The sequence below is a fragment of the Terrapene carolina genome, unplaced genomic scaffold (assembly GCF_002925995.2).
Source record: "Terrapene carolina triunguis isolate 2854851 unplaced genomic scaffold, T_m_triunguis-2.0 Scaffold236, whole genome shotgun sequence".
Lineage (NCBI taxonomy): Eukaryota > Metazoa > Chordata > Testudines > Emydidae > Terrapene > Terrapene triunguis.
Window position 1 is genome coordinate 15,407,095 of NW_020664587.1, and position 24,799 is coordinate 15,431,893.

Sequence of the window (24,799 nt, forward strand, 5' to 3'; positions counted from 1 at the left end):
CCTGGCTAACGGCATCCCCTGCACCCCCACATGAGCTGCAGCTGCCTCTCAAGAGAGGGGAGAGCAGATGCTGAGTTGAAGGTCCCAAGAGGAGGGGGGTTGGGGCCAGTGCAGACCCCTTGTGCAGCGCTGCTGCCTTGGGGCAAAAAATAACCTGCAATTTGCAGTTTACCCCCATACCGAGGGGTTGCAGAGGGTGCAGCTCTATCAATGGGGCCGCACTGGTGCAATGAACAGTCCAGCAGAGACGGCGTCAGAGCCTCAGGGTTAGTCATTCTTCCTTTGTGTTGAGGTTGCACGTAGGGACCCCCGTCAGAGATCCACGCCCCGTCGCGCTAGGCGCTGTACAAACAGAACAGAGTGTCAGTCCCTGCCCCAATGCACACCACAGGCTAATGATACTAATACCTAGCTCTTTTCATCAGCAGGAGGCACCTGCTGTCTCATTGGACGCTTAGATTAGGGAGAGGCAGCGTGGCCTAATGCACAGAGGACAGGGTTGGGATTCATCCAGCAGGCTACACTAGACCCCACCTGTGATCTCACCAGGTGCAATGCTGATGAATCTCCACTAGGGGCAGTGCTGGCTACAAAGCTTTAGCCCCAGAGCTAAGGGGTGGTTTGTTCCCCACCTAAGGTAAAAAGCCAGGACCCCAGGTGGGGGTTGAGTAAGACCATGAACTCAGCCTCAGGGTCATGGCCGTCTCATGGTGCTAAGTGGGTGGGGGATCCTGGCTAGATGGGCAGGGAGGATCCTGGAGGGAAAAAGTTGAGACGTGGCCATTTTAGGAAGCTGTAACTCAAAAAACGATTAAAAAGCGGTAGGGCCGTTGCCACGTGGTAACAATCTGGCTTCCAGGTGGCCAGATCCTGCCCAGGCACAAGGGACTAGGAGATGGGGAGAGCGAAGGGGGCCTGGGGCAGACGGTGCCATTTGGAGCCATTAGACAATCAATCAGAGAAATTTAAGGTTTATTTTTTTTTGAGCCAATTGGAAATTGAGCCTAAGCCAGCAAAGGGAGGGAAGAGGCTGCCCTCAGGAGCAGGGGCTGTGCCCAGGTAGCACAGTGCACGGCCGGGTCATCTCCTGGAGCGACTGCTAGCAGCAGCAGGCGCGTATACGCCAGTGCACGGTTTATAAATTGTACAGTAGCCTAGATGGCGTGGGCTGGCAAGGGGGAAAGAGGTGAATTCCCTCCACTTGTTGAAACAAACCAGCCCCCTAATGTCACACAGGCTCCTGCCGGCTGCTGCAGTGCTAATGTGCAGTCTCTACAGCAACTCCTTTCACGGACAGCAGGGCAGCCCCTGTTAATCTCTTTCAAGGACTGCACTAATTAATAAACGTTCCTCAGCTTCATCAGGAGGTACAGACAGCCCGTGCGCCGGGGCACTTTGCTGAAGCTCGATCCCTGAAGCTTCAGCAATTTTGCTTTCCAGTGAAATCAATAGTCCACATTTGCATCTCTTCCTGCTTCCTTAGAGCAGCCCTCAGCGGATGCACATGAAGCTCTCTCCCTCCACGCCCAGCCTTGGAAATCTTAGTTGTCAGGGCTTTTTTGCCAGGGACTGCGGCAGCCTTTGCACTTAGGGCTGGTTCTGCGGCTAAAGCACATGGCTGGATGTCAGAGATTGGGGGGGGGGGGGGTCCTAGGGCTAGAGCCTGTGTGCCACCAGCACCAACTCCCACCGTATTGCTCACCAGCACAGAGGCTGCCTTTGGAGTAGATCAGCAGTGTCCTCTAACAGACAAGGACCACAGCAGAGGGCTGAACAATCACAGACTCAGAAATGTGGGGCTGGGAGGGACCTAGAGAGGTCACAGAGTCCAGCCCCCTGCGCTGTGGCAGGACCAAGTAAACCCAGACCAGCCCTGTTACGTGTTTCTCCAACCTGTTCTTAAAAACCTCTAGTGACTGGGATTCCACAACCCCCCTTGGACGCCTGTCCCAGAGCCAAACTACCCCTAGAGTTAGAAAGTTTGTCCTAATATCTAACCTAAATCTCCCTGGCTGCAGATTAAGCCCAATACTTCTTGTCCTACCTCCCATGGACAGGGAGAACGATTAATCACTGTCCTCTTTATAACAGCCCTTAACATGTCACCCCTCCATCATCTTTTCTCAAGACCAAACTTTTTCTAAACACTCTCCTCATAGGTCAGGTTTTATAAGCCTTTTATCACGGTCGTTGCTGTCCTCTGGACTCTTTCCAAAGTGTCCACATCCTTCCTAAAGTGTGGCACTAGAATTGGACACACTACTCCAGCTAGGGCTTCACCAGTGCTGAGTAGAGCGGGACTATTAGCTCCTCTGTCCTACATACAACACTCCCGTTAATACACCCCAGAATCATAGTCACGTTTTTCTTTGCAGCTGCATCACACTGACGACTCATACTCCGTTTGTGATCCATTATAACCCCCCAGGTCCCTGCCAGCAGTTCTACCACTTAGACAATTATTCCCCATCTTGTAGTTGTGCATTTGATTTTTCCTTCCTAAGTGAAGCAGTAGCTTGCGTTTGTCTTTACTGAATTTCCTCTTCAGTCCTAGCCTGAAAAGCAAGAAGTCGGGTCAAGAGCAGTTAGTGGGGTTGTCTCTCAAGGTAACCGCCCTGAAACAGATGGAAAGTTAGCACAAGAGGTGGGAGTTGAAGAGATCATTCTCAGCAGCTCTGTCAAGCTCATGAACAGACAATCGCTATTGGCACTAAAGCAGGGGCACGCACCCAAAGCATCTTTGGTGGGTTTCATAAAACCCATGAAGTTTTATATTGCGGACTCTGGGCCATCCCTGGCTAACACAGAGAACCGTGTCTAGGCAAGTCCTACAAGTTCCAGCACAGGATGCTCCAAGCCAGTCTCGAGCAGCCTCTGAGTTCTAGGTGAAGCATGTTTCAGCCATCTACACATTTGGAATATTGCATCCAGCTCCTGACAAGTTGCAAATACAACACTCAGCTGGGCAAGGCAGCGGCAGCACCATTGTTATTAATGGTTCAAAAGTGCTTTGCGGACACGGAAGACAGGGAAAAGGGAACAAAAGGATATTTGATTGACTGTAGGCAGCGTATTTTTCAAATGGAAGAGCCCCACATTTGGGATGCCTGGTTTAGACACCCCATCAAAGTATATCTAGAGAGACACAGGAGCCAGAAGTAAAAATAAGCAGCAGCAAAACAACTTCCCCTTTTATTTGCAAGAAACGTGGTTTTTAAAAAAATCATTTTCCAGTCTTGATCCAAGGAACACTGCAATCAAACAAACATCATGAAATTAAAGGTCAGACAGGTTGGGCAGCCCCAGTGTACAGAACAAGGACAAAATCAGAACAAACTATTTAAAACTGGATCTCAACATTGCAAGAGATTCTGGCCTCTGACGCAAACATCTTTACTAAACACAAGTGTGTGTCTGAAGTACATTTACACTGAAGAGTGAGGAAAACAAAATCAAATTCAGCGGATGGTTCATCTACCAGATGTCTCAAGCTTTTAACTTCCACACATGGGTAACTTGTAGCCATAGAGTCTCTAACTGTGAAATTATAATGCATAGCCATGCAGAAAACTTCTTCTTGCAAGGTCAAACTAGGATCAGGGTACTTAGGTAACAAATGAGCAATGATATTAATAATACCCTGGGGGAGGAGGAAAGGGAGTTACAGGATTTTAAACTAATGCTTTCGTTGTACACACTCCTACATCAGAGGAGGATCTTCTCTAACATGGGCTGTTGTCTTTTTCCAAGCAGACAATCTGCCCACACCCTCTTCCACCCTAACGGAGATTTTCACACCAAGGCAACTAATGCTTCCATCTCCTGCTTGTCAGGGTTTTTCACTGACCTCTTGTCCCCTGACTGACATTAGAGTCTCCTAGATTCCAAATTCATTTATGAAAAGCTTCTCACACTTATCAGTGCACAGTGAGGGCATGTGTATATACTGTACATACTTCTTTGTAACCTCTGTTAGGGTGAAACAATTTAGAGGCACAAAGGGTTAATATCTGAAGTGCAGAACAGGGTTTTTTTGGGGGGTGGCTGAGGGGGTGTTTCATGCAGAGGGGGAATGTTGCACAATAAAAGAATACTAATGGCAAGCAGGAAATCTAACTTTCGGGACTTGTGATTTGCGGTCATAAGCCTGCATTTTGAGATGACAAATGACTAAGGACAGGAAGCTCTCCTACCAAAACTGGTTAGTAAGGAGTCTGTAGAAGGCCTATCGCCTTCTGCAAAATGCATGTCGTCTCCATGCCAGGCAGGAAACAACTATTCTATCGACAACGGTGCAGTCAGCCAACTAAAGCACTTCAGTGTAAGTGGTCAGTTCCCACAGTGAAACGGGAGGAAGAAAAAAACCCTCAGCTAAACAAAGGTGCTGTCAAGTAATAGCTGGACAGGTTTTATTGCTTCCCCCTTCCGTAACAGGAAGGCAGAGCGCCAGTGTAAAGGCACACCATGCATCTCCTGTGAGAGGTACTGATTTCTGCAGCAAAAGAATCCCTAAAAGCTTCACTGCTGCAAACAGGCTGAGAATTTCCTGCAGGGAGGACCTCCCCAGGACGAAAGGGGAGTGACAAGCTTAAAGTATGTGCCTAAGGGAGAAGAGGATTAAAGGGATACCTACCATCAATTTAAAAGAGTTTCATGGATGACACCCTGCCCATAGATTTCAGTGCTACTCACAGCAACAGTAAATTTCAGACAGAAGTGTGATTTTTAACTTGACTGTGTCCCTTTAAATGGAGAAGTCTGGTGTTACCTTCGCCCTGCGTGGTGGGGGAAAGGCAGGAGTGGATGTGGGATTATGGCAACATGTTGAGGGTCCCATCACCTAGAGGGAGAACAGCCAGGCTGAGCCCACCACAGAAGTCTGGAGAGAGGAACAGGAGCGCACACATGCTGTGTGCTAGAAGTGCAGTCTGTGCTACAGTGCACTACCAAGTGAGGTCAAGAACTACGGCTGGCCTAAGTCAATTGGGCAAAATGCTCATGTCTTATTAGCCAAGTAGAAATAAACAGAATCCAACACTTGTGCCTAAGGAAGACATCTGATTGCACGGAAACATTAAATTAGCAGCAGCCATGACTACATTCAATGGGGAACACTCCCTCAAATTAAATAGTGTCTTTAATCTTCATCTGGTTCAACACAAGTCAGTAGTGCAGCAATATAAATACAACTTAGGAGTTTAAAGCCTTTTGTCTTTCAGTATCCAAAAAAGGAAGCCAATGAAACAAGTTACCAGTTTAATTAAACACAAAGAAAGGCCATGAACTAAGTACTCATCCTAGAGGGGCAGAGGCATCTGACACCCCAATGAAAAGGGCAAACGCTTGCCAAGGATGGAGGTTTGGCTCAAGAAAGCAGCATGTTGAGACAGACATGGCAATGGGGAGGGAGCGTCACACAATCACTCAACTCCACGCTGTCATTGACTGAAAGGGGCCTGTAGTCCAGAACCACGCTGCCCACCGAGGACACACTCCATACCGGGACGTGCCTCTGGGAGCCACCTGCAGGTATTCGGGCAAAGAGGATTTGAATGGTCCCTGTTTCAGTGAGTTAATAAATTTGAAGTGTGCATGTCAGCCGTCAGTCAAAACAATTCAATGCTAGGAGCATACACAGGGCTACTCAATGACAGCACAACAAAAGGCTACCGAGGTGCCAGCTGGAGGGGGACGTCCAGCCATCGGGGAGTGAAGGTATCCACCCATGTTTGTCTTTGACGTGTGTAAGTGTTAGAAGAAAGGACAGCGTCATGGCATCTTACAGTAGGGAGGGCAGTACTGATATTCTACAGTGTTACTGAGCACACGTAGAAGCGTTTCAGAATCTACACAGTGTGCCGTGGAGCTGAACAAACATCTCAGGGCTTTGGAATTAAGCTATTAGTCACAGATACCAGAAAGGCAGGCACTCTCCTTCCCATTAGCAAACGATCCCCTGGGTCTGGTACGAACCCGGAAGGGCTGGCTGCAGGGATGGGGTGCCCCGTTCAGCTGGCTAGCACAGACTCTGGAGCTGGGCTGTTCACTCCAGCTAAGTTTTCGGCATCTGATTAGGTGCCATTTTATCTCTATTCCCAGTGACAAGACTAACAATTTAAAACAATTACAACCCCCTCATAGTTGTGAACTGAAGCAGCCCATTCTGGGTGAGCACAGTATTTTGAATGTCCCCCACTCCACGCGGTTAGCTGGTGTGAAAGGACAAGGTTAATTTTTTAGAAAATGGTGCTTAATCAGTGGAGGGGGGTGGGGTAGAGAGGGGGGAAAAGCTTTTTCTGCAGCTGAAGTAGCATGTGAGCTAGGTTTGTTTTTCTTTTTTAAAAAGGTCAGTCAGTCAGTGTGCCATCACTATTGGAGGCTGTGGTGGTCTGATGGGAGCCCAAAGCATGGCTCTCCCTGACCCTCCTTCAGAGAGAAGAAACCTCCAGTGGGGAGAAGACTGAAGGTCCATGGGAATTTTGCCTCCATTGCAGTAGGAGGTGGGTGGGTCTGTGCTTTCACAGCTGTGGTAAGTGGTTCTGTCCTGTTGCATTCCAGATGCCAGGTAGTCTGTATTTCACAGTTCCTTTTACTCCCTTTGATATCCCTTGAAGTCAGGATTCAAGTACAACCAGTTCTAGTCAAACCACAAAAACAAAGGTAGTTTCCATGAAATAAGTTAGCAGCTTTGACCTATCACGATCCAGCTGGTCTTCAAGGGCCCCCTGGGACAGGGGAATGGAGTTGCCCCCCTTTTCGCTCGGTCCCCTAGCTAAAGGTGACTTAGGGCTTGGCTATAAGATCTCTTCCCTCTGGTTCTTCGGTTTGGGCAGCACCTGTCCATTGCGCAGGGAGCCATTCTGACTCCGGAGTAGTTTCCCTTTCTCTCGGTCCGGCCATGTGAAGATGGCTTCGTCGCTGTCCAGTTCAGATTCGGAGTGCATCAGGCTGGTGTTGAGGACCTGAGCTTTCTGTCTGCTGCCTTTGAAAGAAGCCAAAGAGAATCCCACATTAGAAACACTTTCAACGTTCTCAGTAACATACACTAGAGCGAACAGGAGAAGGGATCGCAGGCTCACTCGGTGCTGCTATTAGGCACAGATCATCCGTCCAGAACTCAGCGGAGTCTCCTGGAGCTATCCCCCAACTCCCTTCAAGAGCCACCGAGCTTGCGGGACAAGAAACCATCCCTGAATTTGTTTCAGGCATCATGACACAATCAGGGTCACACATTCATGTTGAGATGCTCCAGGACACAACATGCAGAGAAATTGGTGAGGTTGTCAGGGTGGATGAGAGGTGTTTGGGGCTGTCACACCTCACTGCCCTTGGGAGAGGGCACTGCCTAGATATAGTTCTATTGGGGTTAGAGGCTGTAGTAAAGAGTAGGCAGGGGTGTGACAGAATATCACTGCATACTCTTACTATTCGCCCTTCTCTAGCATCACTGCTTCTCCTCCGGCCTGCCAGGGAAGGAAGGTAAATTAACGGGCTGAATTAAGATTAAATTCACAAGGGCGGAGGAGAGCCATGTTTACTGATACTGTCAACAGAGGAAGTAATTTAGATTTCAGCTTTTACTTTATAGTGAAATGCAACATTTGCTCTGGAAGTGGGAATGTTCCCATATGTAACTGGGCAAAGAGACATTCTGCTTAGCAGACAATATCTGAAGCATCAAGGAGGGAATTTAGTTACCAGTGAAAAGTGAGAGTTTGAGGTACATTTGCCACAGAGTGATGGTGGCACAATAAGCCCTTTGTTTGGTGGTCAGGCTCTTCGGTGCTAGTTGCCAGATGGTCAGACTTAACTTGGGTGGGCATGTTATGGGAGGGGGAAGCACCCCCTTTCTTCAATGGCATTCAGACTTGGGCTTTCAGGATGCATTGCTCCCACAGACATGGCAATGCCCTCCACTGCGTCATTAGGCACTGTTCACTTTGCTGGAACGCCATTAAGTAGGAGAATACTAGGATGAGCAATTATTTTCAGCTAGCAAACAAAGATTAAGGACTATTTTCCATGCACTGTTAAAACAACCTCTCCCTTTCATACAAACAGTAGGTGAAGAGTCTCATTAGTAAGAATTATTTTAAGAGCTAAAATCTCTCTCACTCTTTGGAGGGTGTGTGTAAGTTCTACACATGCTTTGCAACCCCTTCCTCCTACCCTCAGCCACATTCCCCAGCAGCAATGATTCGGTGCAGGCGTTCTACAGATACAAACACACCATTTCTAGATCACCTGCATAACAAATGCAGCCATCTCTGGGGCGGAGGGTGAGAACCAGCAGGATGCACCGGGTGAGACGGGGAGGGAAATACTGGCCCAGGACCCAGGGACGAACCCTGTCCTGGTGGAAAAGGCCAATGGATTCTGTGTTTACACACAGCATGCACAACCTGGGTTTTTAAAAGCTCTTGTTCCCATGGGGGACATCGGTCTTCCTAGCCAGCATGGCAGGCTTTCAAACCTGTGATCCCAAGGAATCTAGAGGTTTAAAACCTCTTTGCTTAGGCCCCTTCCCATCCACCCACCCCAGTTCATACTCACACTACAGTTACGAGAACCTCTCTGCACACAGCCCCATTGCCTAGTTGTCCTACGGCAGCGACAAGAGGGAACAATTAACTTCGACATAGACTCTTGGGATATTTTTAAATGGACATTTTAGGCTGGAGGATTTGGGGAGGGAGAGAGAAAAATCACAGAGCCTAGCGTCAGAAGAACAGACCAGGCTGTGCAGGACCATGGTCCCCAGTACCTTCTGAGAAGTCAAACTACTTCCTGCTGTTCGTTGGCCAGTCAAAACCCAGTAGGCCGCTCCATTTCTCAGCTGCAACGCGTATGTGTCAGGGTCTCGGCTCTGGGATCCAGCCGAGAGGTTTAATGAGGGCAATGGGTTTTTATCCTGCTAGAGATGAGTAAACGTGTTCAACTAAGGCCCAAGAATTGAGCCCCAAACTCTTTACAGAAACAGATTTTGGTTATGGTTTTGCCCATCTCTTCACTGCTTGGATCTGGCTGGGTTCAGAACTGGAAGCACCGCAATACCAGGAGTGGCTGTTCATGTGCTTTTTCTAATGTGACAGAAGCTGGAAATACTAGGACAGAGACTATTCTTAGGCAGTTTCCAGCCTCTCTTCTAGACCAAAGAGGTTTCGATGCTTTGACTAAGTGACCAGTCTTTAGATCTGAAGCAAGAGTCCAGACCTTCTTAGCATCGACATCACTACTCAATACCATGCTAGTTTCACACTGCGATTTTACATCCGCAGGAGCGGGATTTCCTGTGTCACATTCTGCAAACGTTAAGATCTTCTCTCATGTTTTACCTGCTTTGAGGTTTGGTTTTAACTCCAGACTCTCCTGATCTGTGGCATCCAAAATCTTGTATTTGCTTTTCCTTTTGGGTTTTCCTTTCCGCCTAGAGGGGGAAGGAGAAGGGGAGGAAGAAAAAAGTTAGGCTGAAGTTCATATTTAGATAAACCCAGACAGGAAAAGCTCTAAACGTAAGAGCTGTGTAACTTGATTCCAGTTTTATCCATAGGAGAGGACACTATATTAAAAAAGTTACTCTGATCGCACAATTTTACGCTAATCAAAATCTTGCATCCAAATTGAACCTCCAGTTCTAGGACCTTTATGTTTCACCTGTACCCCTCCATCCTACTCTCCCCTCATTACACCATTGTTCACACTCCATTCTTTCTAAATTGGCAACAAATGACACACTTTTAGATATGGGAATAACAGAGCCTATGTAAAGTGACCTGCTTAGACTATCAGTTTGCAAGACCTCAGACTCAGGAGGCAGCTACACGTATTGAAGTGTTAGAGATGAGGGTTTAAGGCAGGGGTCTCCAACTCGCGGCCCATGGGCCACCTGTGGCCAGCGAACCTCCCCAATGGCTCCAGCAGTTTTGGGGCCAGGTCTCTCCCTTGGCCCCACCTGCCATCCCCGGGTGCTCCCCCCACAGGTGATTTAAAATGGCCTGGGGCCCCGGCAGCGCAGCGGAGCTGAGCGGTGTCTGCCTGCTCGCTCCATGTGTCTGCCAGCCCTTCCCTGCGGCCCCGGAGTGCGTGCTGCCCCCACCCCGAGCGCCCCTGCGGCCAATGGGAAGCTGTGGGGGCAGTGCCTGGGGGCAGCAGCGCGCAGAGGCCCCCCGGCCCGCCCCACCTTGGAGACCCAGGTAAGTGTCACACCCCCGACCCCCTCCCAGAGCCTGCACCCCTCCCCGAGCCCAACCTCTCACCCCTTCTGCACCCAAACTCCCTCCCAGAGCCTGCACCCCAATCACCTACCCCAGACCTCCTCCCGCAGCCAAACTCCCTCCCAGAGCCTTAGGCAGGTGGGGGGGGACAGAGTTTTGGGGGGCATGAGTGACATTATTGGCCCACTAGGAGGATTGAGGACTGGCACTGGCCCTAAGGTAAATTGAGTTTGAGATCCCTGGTTTAAGGGCTCAAGTTATTACCTTTTACAACAGCAGACCACAGTCCAGGATAAGATTCCAAAGGCGACCACAATGACAAAGGACGCAATGATCACATACAGCACACTCCATTCTGTGACCAAAAAAACCCAAGAGAGACACAACTTAGCATCTCACGCAGTTCATAGCTGGGACTTTAGGTGACCCTCCCGTAGAAGGTCAATCATAACAAAAAGGAGCCTCATCACTTAATAGCATTCGAGAGACCAGCATTCTATTGCCAGCTCTAGCACTAACTTCTCTAGGGAAACGACACATTTCAGAGCTGATTTTCCAGGCCCTCTCTTTGCTCGTGTCTCTGTTGCCCAGGCCACTTGCAAGACACTTCTCACACTATGTATTAACTTATTAAAAAGTTAGTCCTCCGTGGCAGGGAAGCATCGGTCTGGTTTAACAGTGAATTCTGCTTCTGTAGCATAATCACACAAAAGGTTAGCATTAGACTTCCTTTAATAGAGGCAGAAGCATGGGCAGCGAGTCCACTTTGCTGTGTGAGCCAGGGAAAGGACCGGGGTGCTAGCCGTATGCTGAAAATGGACTCAACTCTTCTCGTCCGAGTTTATCATCTGAGGGCTCTGGAGATCAGTTTCCCTACCAAATATTCACTGACTAGGATACGGACTCTGCTCCTACTCCCATTAAAATCAATGAGAGTTTTGCCATTAACCACACCGGGCCCCAAATCCAGGTAACTGGATGTTAGGAAAAACCCAGCTGAATTAACGCTGGCAGACAACTGCTCTTCAGCACGGCCAGGGGCTTCATGCACCATCTGTTCAACTAGGCAGCCCTCCGCTCCTTCCACGCAGCCCTCTTCAAGAAAAGAAATCACACCCCCCCCCCCCCCCCCCAGATTGCACATACCACAGTTACTCTCGCCCTCCCCCATCTGCACTTTGATGAAGTTCTCCATCCAGAACGGGTCACAGATGCAGCGCTTGGTGAAGGAGTCGCAGCGCCCATGCTCGGAGCAATTCAACTGGCATGCTGTGGACAGGAATGGCTGAGAGTGAGGTTAGACTGAGACTTAAGCAACAGACAGCACATGATTTAGAACTGGTATAGTACAAAAGAAAAAAAATGGCGAATATAAACAAAGTTCCCAAGCTGCCCAACCCCATGGGGATCAAACTTGAATCCACTCACCGGATAAGTATTTTTTTCCTTTTCTCACCAGCCTGTGAAACCAACCTGATTTCTCATTTCTGGTTTTCATTTCTTAAGGAAACTGAGCTAAATTTCTCTCTAGATCAGATAGCTAGAGCTGCAAACAGATCAGCTGTGTCTGAGCCTCTCCAGACCCACTGAGAAAGTTAAGGATAATTAACCCTCTCCCTAGGTGGCTTTAGTGAGATGGATGCCAAGCGTGTCTTCTTTTGCAAGCACGTTAAGCAGAGAGCAAAGTGGCCTGTGGTGCTGCAGTGCTCTCCCATAAACAGGCCAAAAGGGAAGTGGCAGGTTCCCAGCACAGCTTACCTGGAGTAGGAATGGGGATGCATTTGTGATGATCACTCTCTTGGCCAACACTGGGGATTGAACCTGGCAGCTCCAGATCTAAAAGCACAAGTGTCTCCAAACTTCAGCTAAAGAGCCAGGCTCTCAAGCTGAGAGCTGTAATAGGCTCTGTGGAGCAGACACAGGTGTGTGTGTGGGGCGGGGGTGTGGGTGGGGGGGGGCACGGGCGGGGACAGAACACTCGCTGCCCAATGGGTTACACTTTCATTTACTATTGGAGCTAGACCTAGAATATTTTCTTGGGGGAGGGGTGATAGGGGGGTAACAACCCGTGCCAGGCCCCCCGGTCCCACAAGCATCTGTAGAGGGAGAGGAACAGATGTTAGCTCCTTCCACCATTACTCCTACTTACTGACTGTATTAATTTCTAGTGCTCGGAAGATGAGGAAGTCCGACTGCTGTTTCCGGAGTTCACTTTTGAGCGTCCATGCTACATCGTGCCCTTTGAAGATCTGATGGGGTGGTTGGTTCTGCACAAAGAACACCATCTTTGTGCTGCAAATCAGACACGAGAAAACATTACCAAGAGAATCTGGCCACAATTACATGTCAACTGTTCATCCCTACATTCCAGAAAGAGAGAGTAAACAGACATTTAAGAAGCATCTCAGCATGCCATCATTATCCATTCTGATTCCCACTGGAAAGTGAATTTTGCTTTAATACCCCTCCATTGCTCCTACCTCTGCTCTGTGTACGGCTGGATCTTTTGTACGGTAATGTCCGAGTCCAGGACGCCCAGCAGAACGCCTATCTGACGGATTAACATACCCTTCTGTCTTTCCGTCAGCTGGCTGACATTAACATCCAGTATCATCTCCACAAGATTGTTTTTCCTTGGATCTAGGAAGAACACAGAACAAGCACATGGGCTTCCAAATGACAGCGTGGGTGAAAAATCTTAATTTTTGGTACCTCCCTAGAACACTTATTTGGGACACAAAGTGCAGCATCTAATAGTGAGGGGATCATAGAGATGACATGATCTTTATACATAATGGCAGGTAGTAAGGCTCTTTGCAGTGAGGCTCTCCACATGGAGAATGGACCAACACCTTTAAAGACTATAGGAAAACATAATTGTTTCCCTCCCACAATTTATGACACTTGTACTTTCCCTAGCTGAGTCAAGAGCTCATGCACTAAAACATCAGGAAATTCAGAAGGATGAGCATAGAAGACCAGTGAATTTTCCATCAGATGTCCTGTACGTTACAGAAAGTAACTGAATACAACTCCTCAGCTCACCAGGATATATATATAGGAAGCTGGCTGTAGGAGTTTATTTTTAAAAAAAGACAACCCATGTCATTCAACTGGGTATATGGCATCAGTACAGTCTGCATTGCTATATCACTTTTCATCAGAGCCCCTCAAAGCAGTAGCACATTATCTACTTCCCGAAAGTTACGCTTATTTTACAGATCGACAGACTAGAGACTGAGTTGAAATAGCTTGTCCAGAGTCTACTGTTCATCAGGCATAATGTTCCACATCATTTAATCAGTTCCCTCTAACTTTATGTTAAGACTTTTCCTGCTCTTGATGGATTTTGGCGCATTCCAAATACAGACACACAACTTTCCTGCAGCCGCTTCTGTCATTTCAGAGCATGCATCAGGGTACAAAGAGAATCCTTCACTGTTACTAAGATCCTGGGTATTGCAACCTGCTTTTGCCATTGCCAGGAAAGGTGCATTCATGGCAGGACACTCCAGTTTAGAAAGAATCTCCATGGTGCAAAGAGCAAGAGGACTCACCAGCTTTGACTTCCACAGTGGTCCTATCTGCATCACTCTCTCCTTTGGCATCCGTCACTTTCAGATGGAACGTGTATGTCCCCTCCACCAGGTTGGAGAGGAAAAGCACAGGGTGGTGGTCTGAATTATTTAACACCTCCTGGGAATTTGAACAAAACTAATATTAAGAAACAAACAAGGGCGCTGCAGATTTGACCCCTATACCACATACTGAGCTGCATCACTCCACACAGCAATCAGTGTGCAGGAACCAATGCTATACTCTCCCAGGAGCTATTTGCCAAAGAGTCTAGCTAAACCTCACTACATCTTCCATACTTGTGCAATGCTGCATATTCCCATTACAGAGACCACGTTTGCCGCACTCACCCCAGCTGCAGGGCTTCCTTCGTCCCGGGTCCACAGGTAGCTGACAATTCCCTTATCATCCCAGGATTTGGACCCATCCAAGGCTGCTGTGTTTGTAGGGAGGGTGACGACAACATTCCCAGCAATCTTTGCCGCTGGTGGCTTGTTCATCTCTAAACAAGTAGATGAAAAATTGTTACAAGAATTTGTTAGAGCTTAAGTATAGCACCAGGAGCTATGCTGGAATCCAGGCATCCATAACTTTCAGGGTCTAGCTGGACCCAGGCTTAAATGGGGGTTCATCCAGATACTGCAGGATTCAGTGCAGTTTGTTCTTCCTTCAGTCAGATTTGAATCTGTACCCCAGAATGGTGCTGGGAGGGGGCACTGTGCTGCTCAGATGACACACAGGAGTTCCTGACTATGCTCATATTAATGATCCCATGGCGATTTTTGTAAGAATAAGCGTTAACCGCAAGGTCCTGGCCAAATTCGGAACAAGATACTATGTCTTGTGGAAGTGAATTCTGTTAAGTAGTAGCAAGAGAAACTGATATTGATTTACAGGAACAGGAATTACAAGACTGGATCAGACCCATGGTCCATCTAGCGCAGTATCCTGTCTCAGACAGGTGCCAGCACAAGATGCTTAAGAGGAAGATGCTGGAAACCCCCCAGTAGGCAGGTGACAATCTGCCCCACAAAGGTCTCATCCTAACCTCTAACAGGTAGAGACTGGCTTAAGACCAAGCATGAGATTTCATTACCCTTCCAAACCTCTCATTATATAGCATTAACTATTTTAACGGGATATTCTTGTTATCTGTATAAATCCCTCTGACTCTTACTAAGTTTTTGGCCTCAATGACATCCTGTGCTAATGAATTCCACAGTCTCATTATGCCTTGTGTGAATTTTTTTTTTTTTTTTTTTTTTTAAATCAGGCTTGAATTCGAGTCCTTTTCATTTCCGTTGAAGTCCCCTCATTCTTGTATTAGGAGACAGGGAGAACAAAAGTTCCTGCTCTCCCTTTCTCTAGGCCATTCGTTATTTTATAGGCTTGTATCATGCCCCCTTATATTCCTCTCTAAACTAAACACTCCCATGTTTTTCAATCTCGTCAAATGAGAGTTTTTCAAGGCCCCTAAGCTTTTCTTCTTCTTACTATTTTTATTTATTTGTATTACCATAGTGCCTAAGATGAACCAGGACTCCACTGTGCTAGGTGCTGTACAAAGAGAACAAAAAAAGTTCTTGCCCTTCTCTGAATCCCTTCCAACTCCAATATCCTTTCTGACATGGGGAAACCAGTGCTGCCTACGGTATGCCAGGTGAGGGCAAACCACTGCTTTGTATAATGACATTAGAACACTTCCTGTATTATTCTCCATCCTGTTCCTTAGGCACTTTGTTTGCCCCCCCCCCCCCCCCCCCTTTTTTTTTTTTTTTAAAAAGCACAACTGCACACTGGGCAGTGGTCTTCACTGATTGCTCTCAGTGATTGCACAGGTCTTTCTTCTGATGTTACAGTTCACTTCTGAGTACAACTGGACACACCTTCTTTGACAATGACATTAACTGAGCTCTGGCTTTGCAAGCTCCTTTCATCTTTGACAGTCAGTGTGAATTCGTATGTTCCAACTTGAAGCCCAGTTACAGTAGCAATGCTGCTGTTGGCATTCTCCAGTTTTACACCATCCGGGCCCCTAGCCAAAACAAAAGAGCATTAGTCTGTGCCCATGGACCTGGGATCGGGTCTCATGCCAATGAACAGGGGAGTTAAACTAATAACAGTAAGTGTAGTTACCAGGTAATATCCCTGCTCCTCAGAAGGAGACAAGATACCCGAGCATATAAAGAAAATTTATTTCTTCCAAACTCAGGCAATAAGACACTAAAATGGGTAAATCCTACATACAGTATATTTTGCATAGTCTCTGGGGGTCTAGTGCAAATTAAATGTTGTGCCAAACACTCCCTAGGCCAAAAGTGCCTTATTAGTATTTACTGAATGCAGATGACTGCTAGAAAAGACAGCTTCATGGTAATTGCACAATGAGCAACAACAATGAAAATATTATAGCAATGACAGCTCTTTTTACAGTAGAAACTTAGCGCACAGCTTGCATTGTTGGGCTAACGCAAAACCAAAAAAGTTACATTTAAAAGTTGTCCATAGGCTTTGCCCTAAATTCCAAAAAGTAATCGGCGCCTCTTAGGGGAAGCCTGACACAATGATCAAAATTAACAGGGCTGCAGGAGAAGTGCTATCTCCGCTCACGCTTGTGTTGCAAGAGGACCCCATTTAAAAGAAAAAGGAACTTCTGTTAACCCAGATTCTCATTGACACTGTCGGTGTAAAGGGGCTTTTTGAAGTGGGTGAGGTCCCTTTACACTACCAGAACCGTAGTAGAAATGAGAATCGGGCTGAAAGAGTTTAATGCTAAGGCCAGGATATTTCCAACGCTTAAACAAAACTGGGCGCAGGCCTTGCTGGAGTCCTTTGGCTCATATGTTACTTATGCTTAGGGCTCCAGCAAGGGCTATATTGGGGTTCTCCTCCAATTAATAGCCAAATCCTGGTTCCCCGTAGTGATTGGCAAAACTCCCACTGAATTCAATGGGACCAAGATTTTGACCCCGGTATTTTTTTTAAACTAAAGTTTAAAGGCACAGATACTCCCAGCAGAAGGATCTGGGATGTGATACCAACCGTGTTTTTTCCCAGAGGAAGGAGACTATTTTCTGGTCGTCTGAGCTCTTGCTGCCATCTAGAGTGGTGCTGTCCACAGGGAGGGTGAGTTCTTTATCTGGGCCAGCATCTGCTTTGGGGGGCTTATTATTCTCTGGAAAAGGATTGTGAATAACAAAAGAAGAGGAGATGGAATTAAACATGCTGCTTGTTCTGTGAGGCAAAGTTTAGGATGGTTCCCCCCTAAATACCCAGTTGAATAGAAGTCTCAGACAAGATAGCCGGATAGATAGTATTATCCCCATCTTACACTGGGAGAAAGTGCAGCAGACGGTGGTGGTGAAGTGACAGTCAAATCAGAAGTATGTTGGTAGAGGTGAGAGTTAGCAACAGCCATCTTGCCTGCCATGCCTTGCAACAGCACTGCTTAGTAATAAGGGGAACTTACCAGGCTGCACGATCACTGTGACCTCAGCCGTGGACTGGTGGCCTGCAGAATCGGTCACCGTTAGCTGGTAGGTGTAATCACCTTCTTGCATTGCAGAGAGCTGTAATATTGGTGTCCTCACACCCTTTGAGAAAGCAAGTTAATGCATTATGACGACTCCTTACACTGAAGGGATCAGAGATATGAAGGGCCAGAACCAGTACTAACTATCCTGGGTAGAAACTGGCTGCTTATCATTAATCACATATATGGGGCCATAGGTATGCATGGCATCAAACAGATATGTAGTGTCCAAGGATATGTAGTGTCCAACTTGTAAGTGAACATAACCTCAACACCTCGGAGCACGATGGGAGAGTAGTGGAGCGACATACCAAGAGGAAATGGGGAAGACTTGATTTAGGCTAAACTTGGCTGTTAGTTCAATCACCGAACCTGACGTGATCTTAAAATGTATTTAAATATTAATAAATGTTTTAACCTAATCAACACATAGGCTTGCACAGATTATGAGAGACATTTCTGCATACAAACTAGACCTTTAGATGGCTACTAGCAAACATCGCAGCACAATGGATAAGCATCATGTAGGGTATTAGTGGGAAACCTCCACTTACCTGCATCTCCATCACCTTTCCTTTGCTACTGGGGCTGAGTAACCATTCGTAGCTGACAATGCTATGATCATCAGTGCTCTGGTTCCCGTACAAGGTGATCGAGTTTTGGGGAAGCGTGATCACTTGGTTGGGGCCTGCGTTTGCCACTGGAGGATAATCCACTTCTTTATTCACAGTCAAGCTGGCAGTGGTAGAGTTGCTGGCACCATCTGAATCCACAACTGTTAGGCTAAAGACCAAAAAGGAAAAACGGAAAGGTTAGGACTATGAGCGAAGAGCTCAAATGCAAAGGGATGAAACAGTCTGAATTTAACTGAGGGGTTAGAAATCTAAAATTATCTTGGTATGGGATTGAAGTGTTTGCTCTTGGGGGGGGGGGGGGGAGAAACACAGTTTAAGTCAACTGTGCACTTGCAAAATGAGTATCACAAAAACATGTGTAGTTATAAGGGCAGAGCAAGGCATTCCACAACCAAATCCACCACCTTCCTAATATCTATCAGCTAGTTACAAATGCAAAGAAATCCCCATGAAACAAGATTTTTCCAACTCCCTGTTAAAGTCACACCCATTGTACTGAAAATCCAGAGCTCCTGCCAGTTTTAAAAGCGTATGTTCATTTCAGGTATCTATCACTACACCCCATCATTAATCCTGTGGTGACAGCATTCCTTCTTAAGCAGAAAAAAGGCTCAAAGTGGGATGGTCTTCTACTAAACCTTCAACCCCAGTTTGTACCAGGTAACACACATTACATCGCTGTATATAAAAGGTATTGTTCTGTTCATGTGCGTATGAGTTATATCGTGTGTCATTTAATTAGATTCATTGCTGTGTTTAGCACTGACACCACAGCAAATTATAGATCAAAGGAAATAAATATACCCTCCTTTTTCCAAGCAGATGTCAAAATAAAATCAAATGCTACGTAACTATCCAGAGATTTGTATAAATACTTAATTCTAAAAACAATTTCACTGGTGATGAACACATTACATATAGAGAGTAGAATATTTAAACAATCAATTTCCTCCTGAATGTAGAATAATCTATTTTTGGTATTTTAAAAGACATTTTAGTATCTCTGTTATACTAAATTCTCCTTTTTCTGCCATTGTCTTATATTGATTCTACAAGTCTAAAAAAAAAAAAAAAAAAGTCAGCCAGTTATTTTTTAATCTTTACTCAAGTGAAACATAGTATAAAAAACCTCTATTAGCAACTGACCATAAAGTTCCTGGAGCAAGAGAGGGAAAAACCACAAAACATGATTTGTTCCGCTATCTTTTGCAACCCAGACTGATGTAATCAGGTATAAAACTAAAGAGATTCACATGAAACCTGGACTAACGAACTGCTATATGCAAAACTTACCTGAATGTGTAATTCCCAGGTACTAAGTTGGTCAGTTTCAATATGGCAGTGTCAGTCGATACCTTCTCGTCCCGCAGTGGCCCCTTCAATTCTTCCCAATGGAAACTGACAATTTTATAATCATCAGTGCTTTCTAATTCAATTTAAAAAAATATGCATTAGGAATCTGGTTTTATGAAGCCACATTTCAAATAAAGAGCTTTAATTTGTTCTTTACACATAAGTTTGGAGAGTGGAGCTTCTTGTCCCAGTCCCTAGCCGCAGATCTCTCTCTCTCTCTATTATACTGGTTTGGTCAAATTGTGTATGCCATACACCAGGGGTGGGCAAACTACAGCCTGCGGGACGGATCTGGCCTCTCAGGGTTTTGGATCCGGCCCGCAGGATTGCCCCCCGTGGCACCACAGGCTCCGTGCCGCTCTAAGAAGCGGCCGGCATCACTTCCCTGTGGCCCCCGGGTTGGGGGGGGGGGGGGAAGGGTGGACAGAGGGCTCCGTGTGTTGCCCTTGCCTCCAGACACCGCCCCCTGCAGCTCCCATTGGCCGGGAACAGGGAACCACGGCCAATGGGAGCTTTGGGGGAGGTACCTGGAGGCGCAGCAAGGACAGTGCACGCGGATCCCTCCGCCCCACCCTCCCCCAGGGGCCGCAGCACTTCCTGGAGCGGCGCTGGGCCGGGGCCAGGGCAGGCATGCAAGGAGCCTGCCCTGGCCCCGGTGCACACTGCTGCCACCCCAAAGCCGCTTTAGGTAAGCGGCGCCGGGCCGGAGCCCGAACCCCGCCTGCACCCCTGTGCACCCCAACTCCCTGCCCTGAGCCCCCTCGTACACCCCGCACCCCTCCTGCACCCCAACCCCCTGCCCTGAGCCCTGCCGCACCCTGCACCCCAACCCCCTGCCCTGAGCCCCCTCATACACTCCGCACCCCTCATCTGCCTGAATCCCTTACCCTGAGCCCCTTCCTGCACACTGGACCTCCTCCCACACCCCGCGCTCCCTCCCGCACCCCAACCTCCTGCCCCGGCCCTGCATACAATTTCCCCACCCAGATGTGGCCCTCAGCCCAAAAAGTTTGCCCACCTCTGCCGTACACTGTTTTTTTTGCAGATACACACATCCCATTTTTCCCAGGGAAAAGATACTGGTTTGGGGCAGACAATGAGACAAAACTGAACAAGTTTAAAAGGAAAGCTTGGCAGAGCTTCAACAACGACAAACAACAACAACAAAATCAATAGATCTTTTGCTGGTTAATTGATATGCTTGCAGCTTAACACACAAGACCACCAATTTTGAATAGACTCATTTGATTCTTTGTACTTTAGTCGAAACCAGCAAATCTAGTTGGGCTGTAACTCTTCTGGGTCTTCCTGTTTCAGGGGACTCACCGGGGCACGTGCCCCCAGGAGGGGGACCTTGTATGTAAGCTGGTGTGTGCAGAATGGAGAGAGAAATCGGCAATAAAGACCAGTAGCTGTGCTGTCCTTGCCACAAGCTAACAGGAATTATAGGGAAAGCGTAAAAAATAATTAGGATGAGTTATCCAAGTCCCCAGGTTCTGAACTGGTTCTTTCCACAGAAAGGTGGCACAAAGGGTCACATCTATTCCATCTTAATGTGACACAGAGTCTGATCATTGCCAGGGTGGACAGGCAGCCTCAGCTCGCTGGATGACATGTGATTAGGGTACTCACGGCTGCCATCGATGACAGTAGAGGTGGTCGGCAGTGAAATCTCTTGGAATTGTGGTGACACAATAGCCACAGGAGGCTGATTCACACGAGGCTCTGCAACAACAACAACAACAGTGCTGTGACAATGTTGTTTACAGGCAGATCAATGGTACAAACATAAGCCAAGGAACTCTGCGAAACTGTTCAGATTGTCCACTAGGGGTTGCTAAAGTAATACATGCGGCACATTCCTTCCACTCTTTGCAACCCTATGCCCAGTCCGCTCAGTTTGCGACTAGAATTGCCTCTATGGTCCAGCCTCAGAAAGACCAAGAGAAGAGAGGTCCAAAGTACAGTTGCGAGGCAAGGTCACGCCCCTAGATTGCTGATAACAACAACGGGTCTGTGATAATCCTGCAATGATTACAGCTCCCAGCCCTGATCTTCCTTGGGATTGGACACGTCACTGTCCAATTAGTTACACATCAACCTGAGGTGTTGTGCTACAGGTTGAGGGTTCTAAAGTAAAGAAGGGAACAAGCAGACTATGACATCAAGCCAGTGCTCACATAGGGATTATGATACCATCTTGTCACTGTCACCTCTAGGGCATCAGGGATTCAGACTGTGATGTGTTCTAACAGGCTGGCACCTGCGATCACTCAGATGAGTTCAGCCACTACTCTGAAAAAGGAGCAATTTAACAAATCTGCTAGGCGAGCTACAGGTTCATTGTTTACACTCGAATTGACCTGAGCAAATATGTAGTCTAAGGCAATGGTTCTCAACCAGGAGTCCAGGGCCACAAGCCGGTTTCACGGGGTCCGCCAAGCAGGACCAGTGTTAGACTTGCTGGGGCCCAGGGCAGAAAGCCGGAGTCCCACTGCATGGGGCTGAAGCCTGGGGCCCTGAGCGCTGAAGCCTGAGCAACTTAGCTTCACGGTGCCTCCTGTGGCATGCAGGCCTGGCTTTTATGTGCAGAAAAGCCGCTACTGTGGCACAGGTGGGCCGTGGAGTTTTTATAGCATGTTTGGGGGAGGAAGAGGGGCTCAGAAAGAAAAAGGTTGAGAACCCCTGGTCTAAGGAGACATCCAACAATGTTTAAAACCCTAAATCTCCCCTCTTGCAAATTTTTGGGAAGGCGAGAATGAGCTTTGTAAGAAAAAGCAGCAAGGAAAAAAGGTCTTCGAAGCTCCAGAAAAGGTTCTCTTGTATAAACAAGGGAGACACCGAATGTTCAATGCACTTGCAAGAATGGGTCAGGGAGTTCGAAACTCTGATCTGCTGAAGCCCAACCTAACATCCCTCCACTTCCCCGCCCCGGTAAGCAGTCCCTTTATCTGGAAATAAAGACTTAACCAATGATATGTCAGAGTTTACTGTATACACAACATAAGCCTGCTGCAAAAACAAATCTTTGTAAAGCATCCTGCTGCCTAGAATGAGATTTGATTTAAACTGGCTGCAGATGGGGCTGATACTTATTACTATAAGGGGAAAAAATCCAAGGAGCTTCAAAGCACAAGCTTCCCTTCATCTCCCATCCCTGCTGCCCTAGGGTTTTCTCTTGGTGCAACTAGTCTCTGTTGGAGTGGTGCTTTTCCCAGGAGCATGAGTTTGATAAGTATTTCACCAGCAGTACTTTCATCGTAGGATATTCGTTTTCAATAGGTTTGCACTCAGTATAGCATAGCTAAGTATACAGGTGGTCATTTGTCATTTCAGAAAGTAATTTTTCACACACACACACACACACACACACACACACACACACACACACACACGAATTCTTACTATATTAAGCCAAACCCAAGCCCAGCAAACAAAATACCATAATACAGCTGCTGAATTAAACGTGTAGGGACACCAGCCAGCCACTGAACTTACTTGGGTTAACTGTCACATTCACGTAACCTTCCCCATGTGCTTTTCCCCCATCAACTATCACTTTGAATTCATACAGACCAACGGTGAGCTGGAAAGGAAATGGAAGAAGTTACACAACTTCAAGGCAGTGACAATCCGTCAGGAGCCATTAAGAGGTCAGACTACCATCTTGCATCCTGATACATTGTTAGCAGCACAGAGCAGAGGAAACTCTGTTCTGGTCCATACATGCAAGGCAGAGGGTTTCTACTGCAAGGCAACCTGAGGCATCTTTCGTCTCAACAACTCCATCATAAATTAAAAGGCTGATATTTCCCATTGCTACTGATGATATAGGGCTGTCAGCCAGGCTAGATTTTCTAGCAACACCTGATGACCAACAGAAGAGGCATTACAGAGCTCAGTCCAGGTCTCCTGGCCAAAACACAGGGCCTGTTTAAGAGGAGAGAAAAAGTTCACATAGAGGATCTCAGCCTTCATGGACAAATGGATTTTGCCCATAATACGGCTCAGCCAAGGGTCCCTTCACTTCTCTAAACCCCCAAAAGTCTGGAATTGCAGGCATGTGTGGAGCAGAGACGGTTGAATGCTGAGGTTATATGCTGGATGGCAACTGTGGGGCTGAGGGAGGGGGAGGGACCCTGCATGCTGCTATGGTTAAAGCTCTGGTCTTTCTGAGTGCAGTGTTGGAGCAGAATTGATGTTTCTCACAGGAATCTCCCAGTAAAAGACGTGTTACATTTTCACGCACTGTTTAAACTAACCCTCTTGTTAAAAATTCCCCACATCTCTGTGGAAAAGAATGATCCTTTCAATCTACTATAAAAACACCTTAAAAGCAAAGGCCAGGGAGCTAGTGTCATTAATAACAACTGTGCATCACCCCAAATCCTGGCAAGATGGGGGGAAGTGTGTAAAAGGGAGCTTTAAAAATAATCTAACCACAGACCAGCTTCAGGGGAAAAGCAATCAAGGCGCTCTCTTGAATTTTATTGTTAGCTGCCATTTTAGGGGTTTACATGCTGCTGGTAGACAGCATTGAGGCTCTTAAATCTTGCCATTCTTTATCCCAGGTTTTACTGCACTACATTCAGCTCTTTATAAAACATTTATCTAAAAGTCTTTGGCTGAAACACCGGCAGCCTGCCTGTCCTGCAATGTCCTATTCATTCTGAAATAGCATGCAAGTCCTTGGTGGCAGACAAGGTCTCTGCCTTCTCTGCTAGAGAGTCACCCTGCATGACACACAGCAGGATGCTAAGCAGTCAGAGCTTCACCTTAGATAACTTGAGGGTCTGGGAGTGTTTGCCTTCCATCTCTCCACTGTAGTCTTTTGGGTGAGTAATCAGCCCCCAGTCATAGGTGTAGCTGGTTCCTAAAGAAAGGAGAATTTCAGAGGCCACACAATTAAAGGAGCATTAAAAAAAAAAAAAAAAAAAAAAAAAAAAAAAAAAAAAAAAAAAAAAGAGAGACAAGAGCAGGTGCTCAGATTCCCATCAGTCCCTGCTGCTGACTATGGGGAAGTGCTGGTCTGCACTTCAACACCACACTCATTCTGGGAGCTAGCGATACCTCACACCTCTTTAAGGGGTTAAGGAGGTTTAGAACCATCACAACTCCAGAGTACTAGGCAAGGAGAGAGACTTATTGCTCTCAAATCTTGTAGGCACCTGTCTGAAAATTTCACCCTTGGCATCATAAACAAGAAACATTTTCCATTTCACATGTCACACAAAGTCCCTCTCTATTTCTGCTTCCAGGTTCCCTGCTGTCATTGTGGGTAGGGCTAGAAATGAGCATATCACAAGCAAGCTCTGAAGAATTTGCATTTCTTAGGTCCAACTGAACAGACTCTCCAGCTTTTTGGTTTCTCAGTTTCCCCCTTCTCCGTGTAGCAATCCCTAAAAGCCAAAGCCTTGTCCAGCAAATCAGTAGTCAGTTGCTACAAGCTGGTACAATTCCTAACTGCACATGTCATCAACTGGCACTGA

General features: G+C 47.0%; 1 protein-coding gene across 1 annotated transcript in view; it reads right to left on the reverse strand.

Moving 5' to 3' along the window:
• Window positions 1-3,159: 3,159 nt before the first annotated feature.
• Window positions 3,160-24,799, reverse strand: part of KIAA0319L (KIAA0319 like) — a 51,799-nt gene continuing 30,159 nt past the window's right edge. Inside the window, exons 5-20 of the mRNA XM_029912662.1 lie at window positions 24,086-24,183; window positions 22,809-22,896; window positions 20,943-21,035; window positions 19,251-19,383; window positions 17,877-18,105; window positions 17,260-17,383; window positions 16,833-16,965; window positions 15,677-15,825; window positions 14,141-14,292; window positions 13,772-13,910; window positions 12,695-12,854; window positions 12,364-12,506; window positions 11,361-11,483; window positions 10,479-10,569; window positions 9,336-9,427; window positions 3,160-6,982 (exon numbers count right to left, since the gene is read on the reverse strand). Coding sequence (XP_029768522.1) covers window positions 6,795-6,982; window positions 9,336-9,427; window positions 10,479-10,569; window positions 11,361-11,483; window positions 12,364-12,506; window positions 12,695-12,854; window positions 13,772-13,910; window positions 14,141-14,292; window positions 15,677-15,825; window positions 16,833-16,965; window positions 17,260-17,383; window positions 17,877-18,105; window positions 19,251-19,383; window positions 20,943-21,035; window positions 22,809-22,896; window positions 24,086-24,183 — 2,135 coding nt within the window. The 3' untranslated portion in view covers window positions 3,160-6,794. The remainder of the gene's footprint in view (window positions 6,983-9,335; window positions 9,428-10,478; window positions 10,570-11,360; window positions 11,484-12,363; window positions 12,507-12,694; window positions 12,855-13,771; window positions 13,911-14,140; window positions 14,293-15,676; window positions 15,826-16,832; window positions 16,966-17,259; window positions 17,384-17,876; window positions 18,106-19,250; window positions 19,384-20,942; window positions 21,036-22,808; window positions 22,897-24,085; window positions 24,184-24,799) is intronic.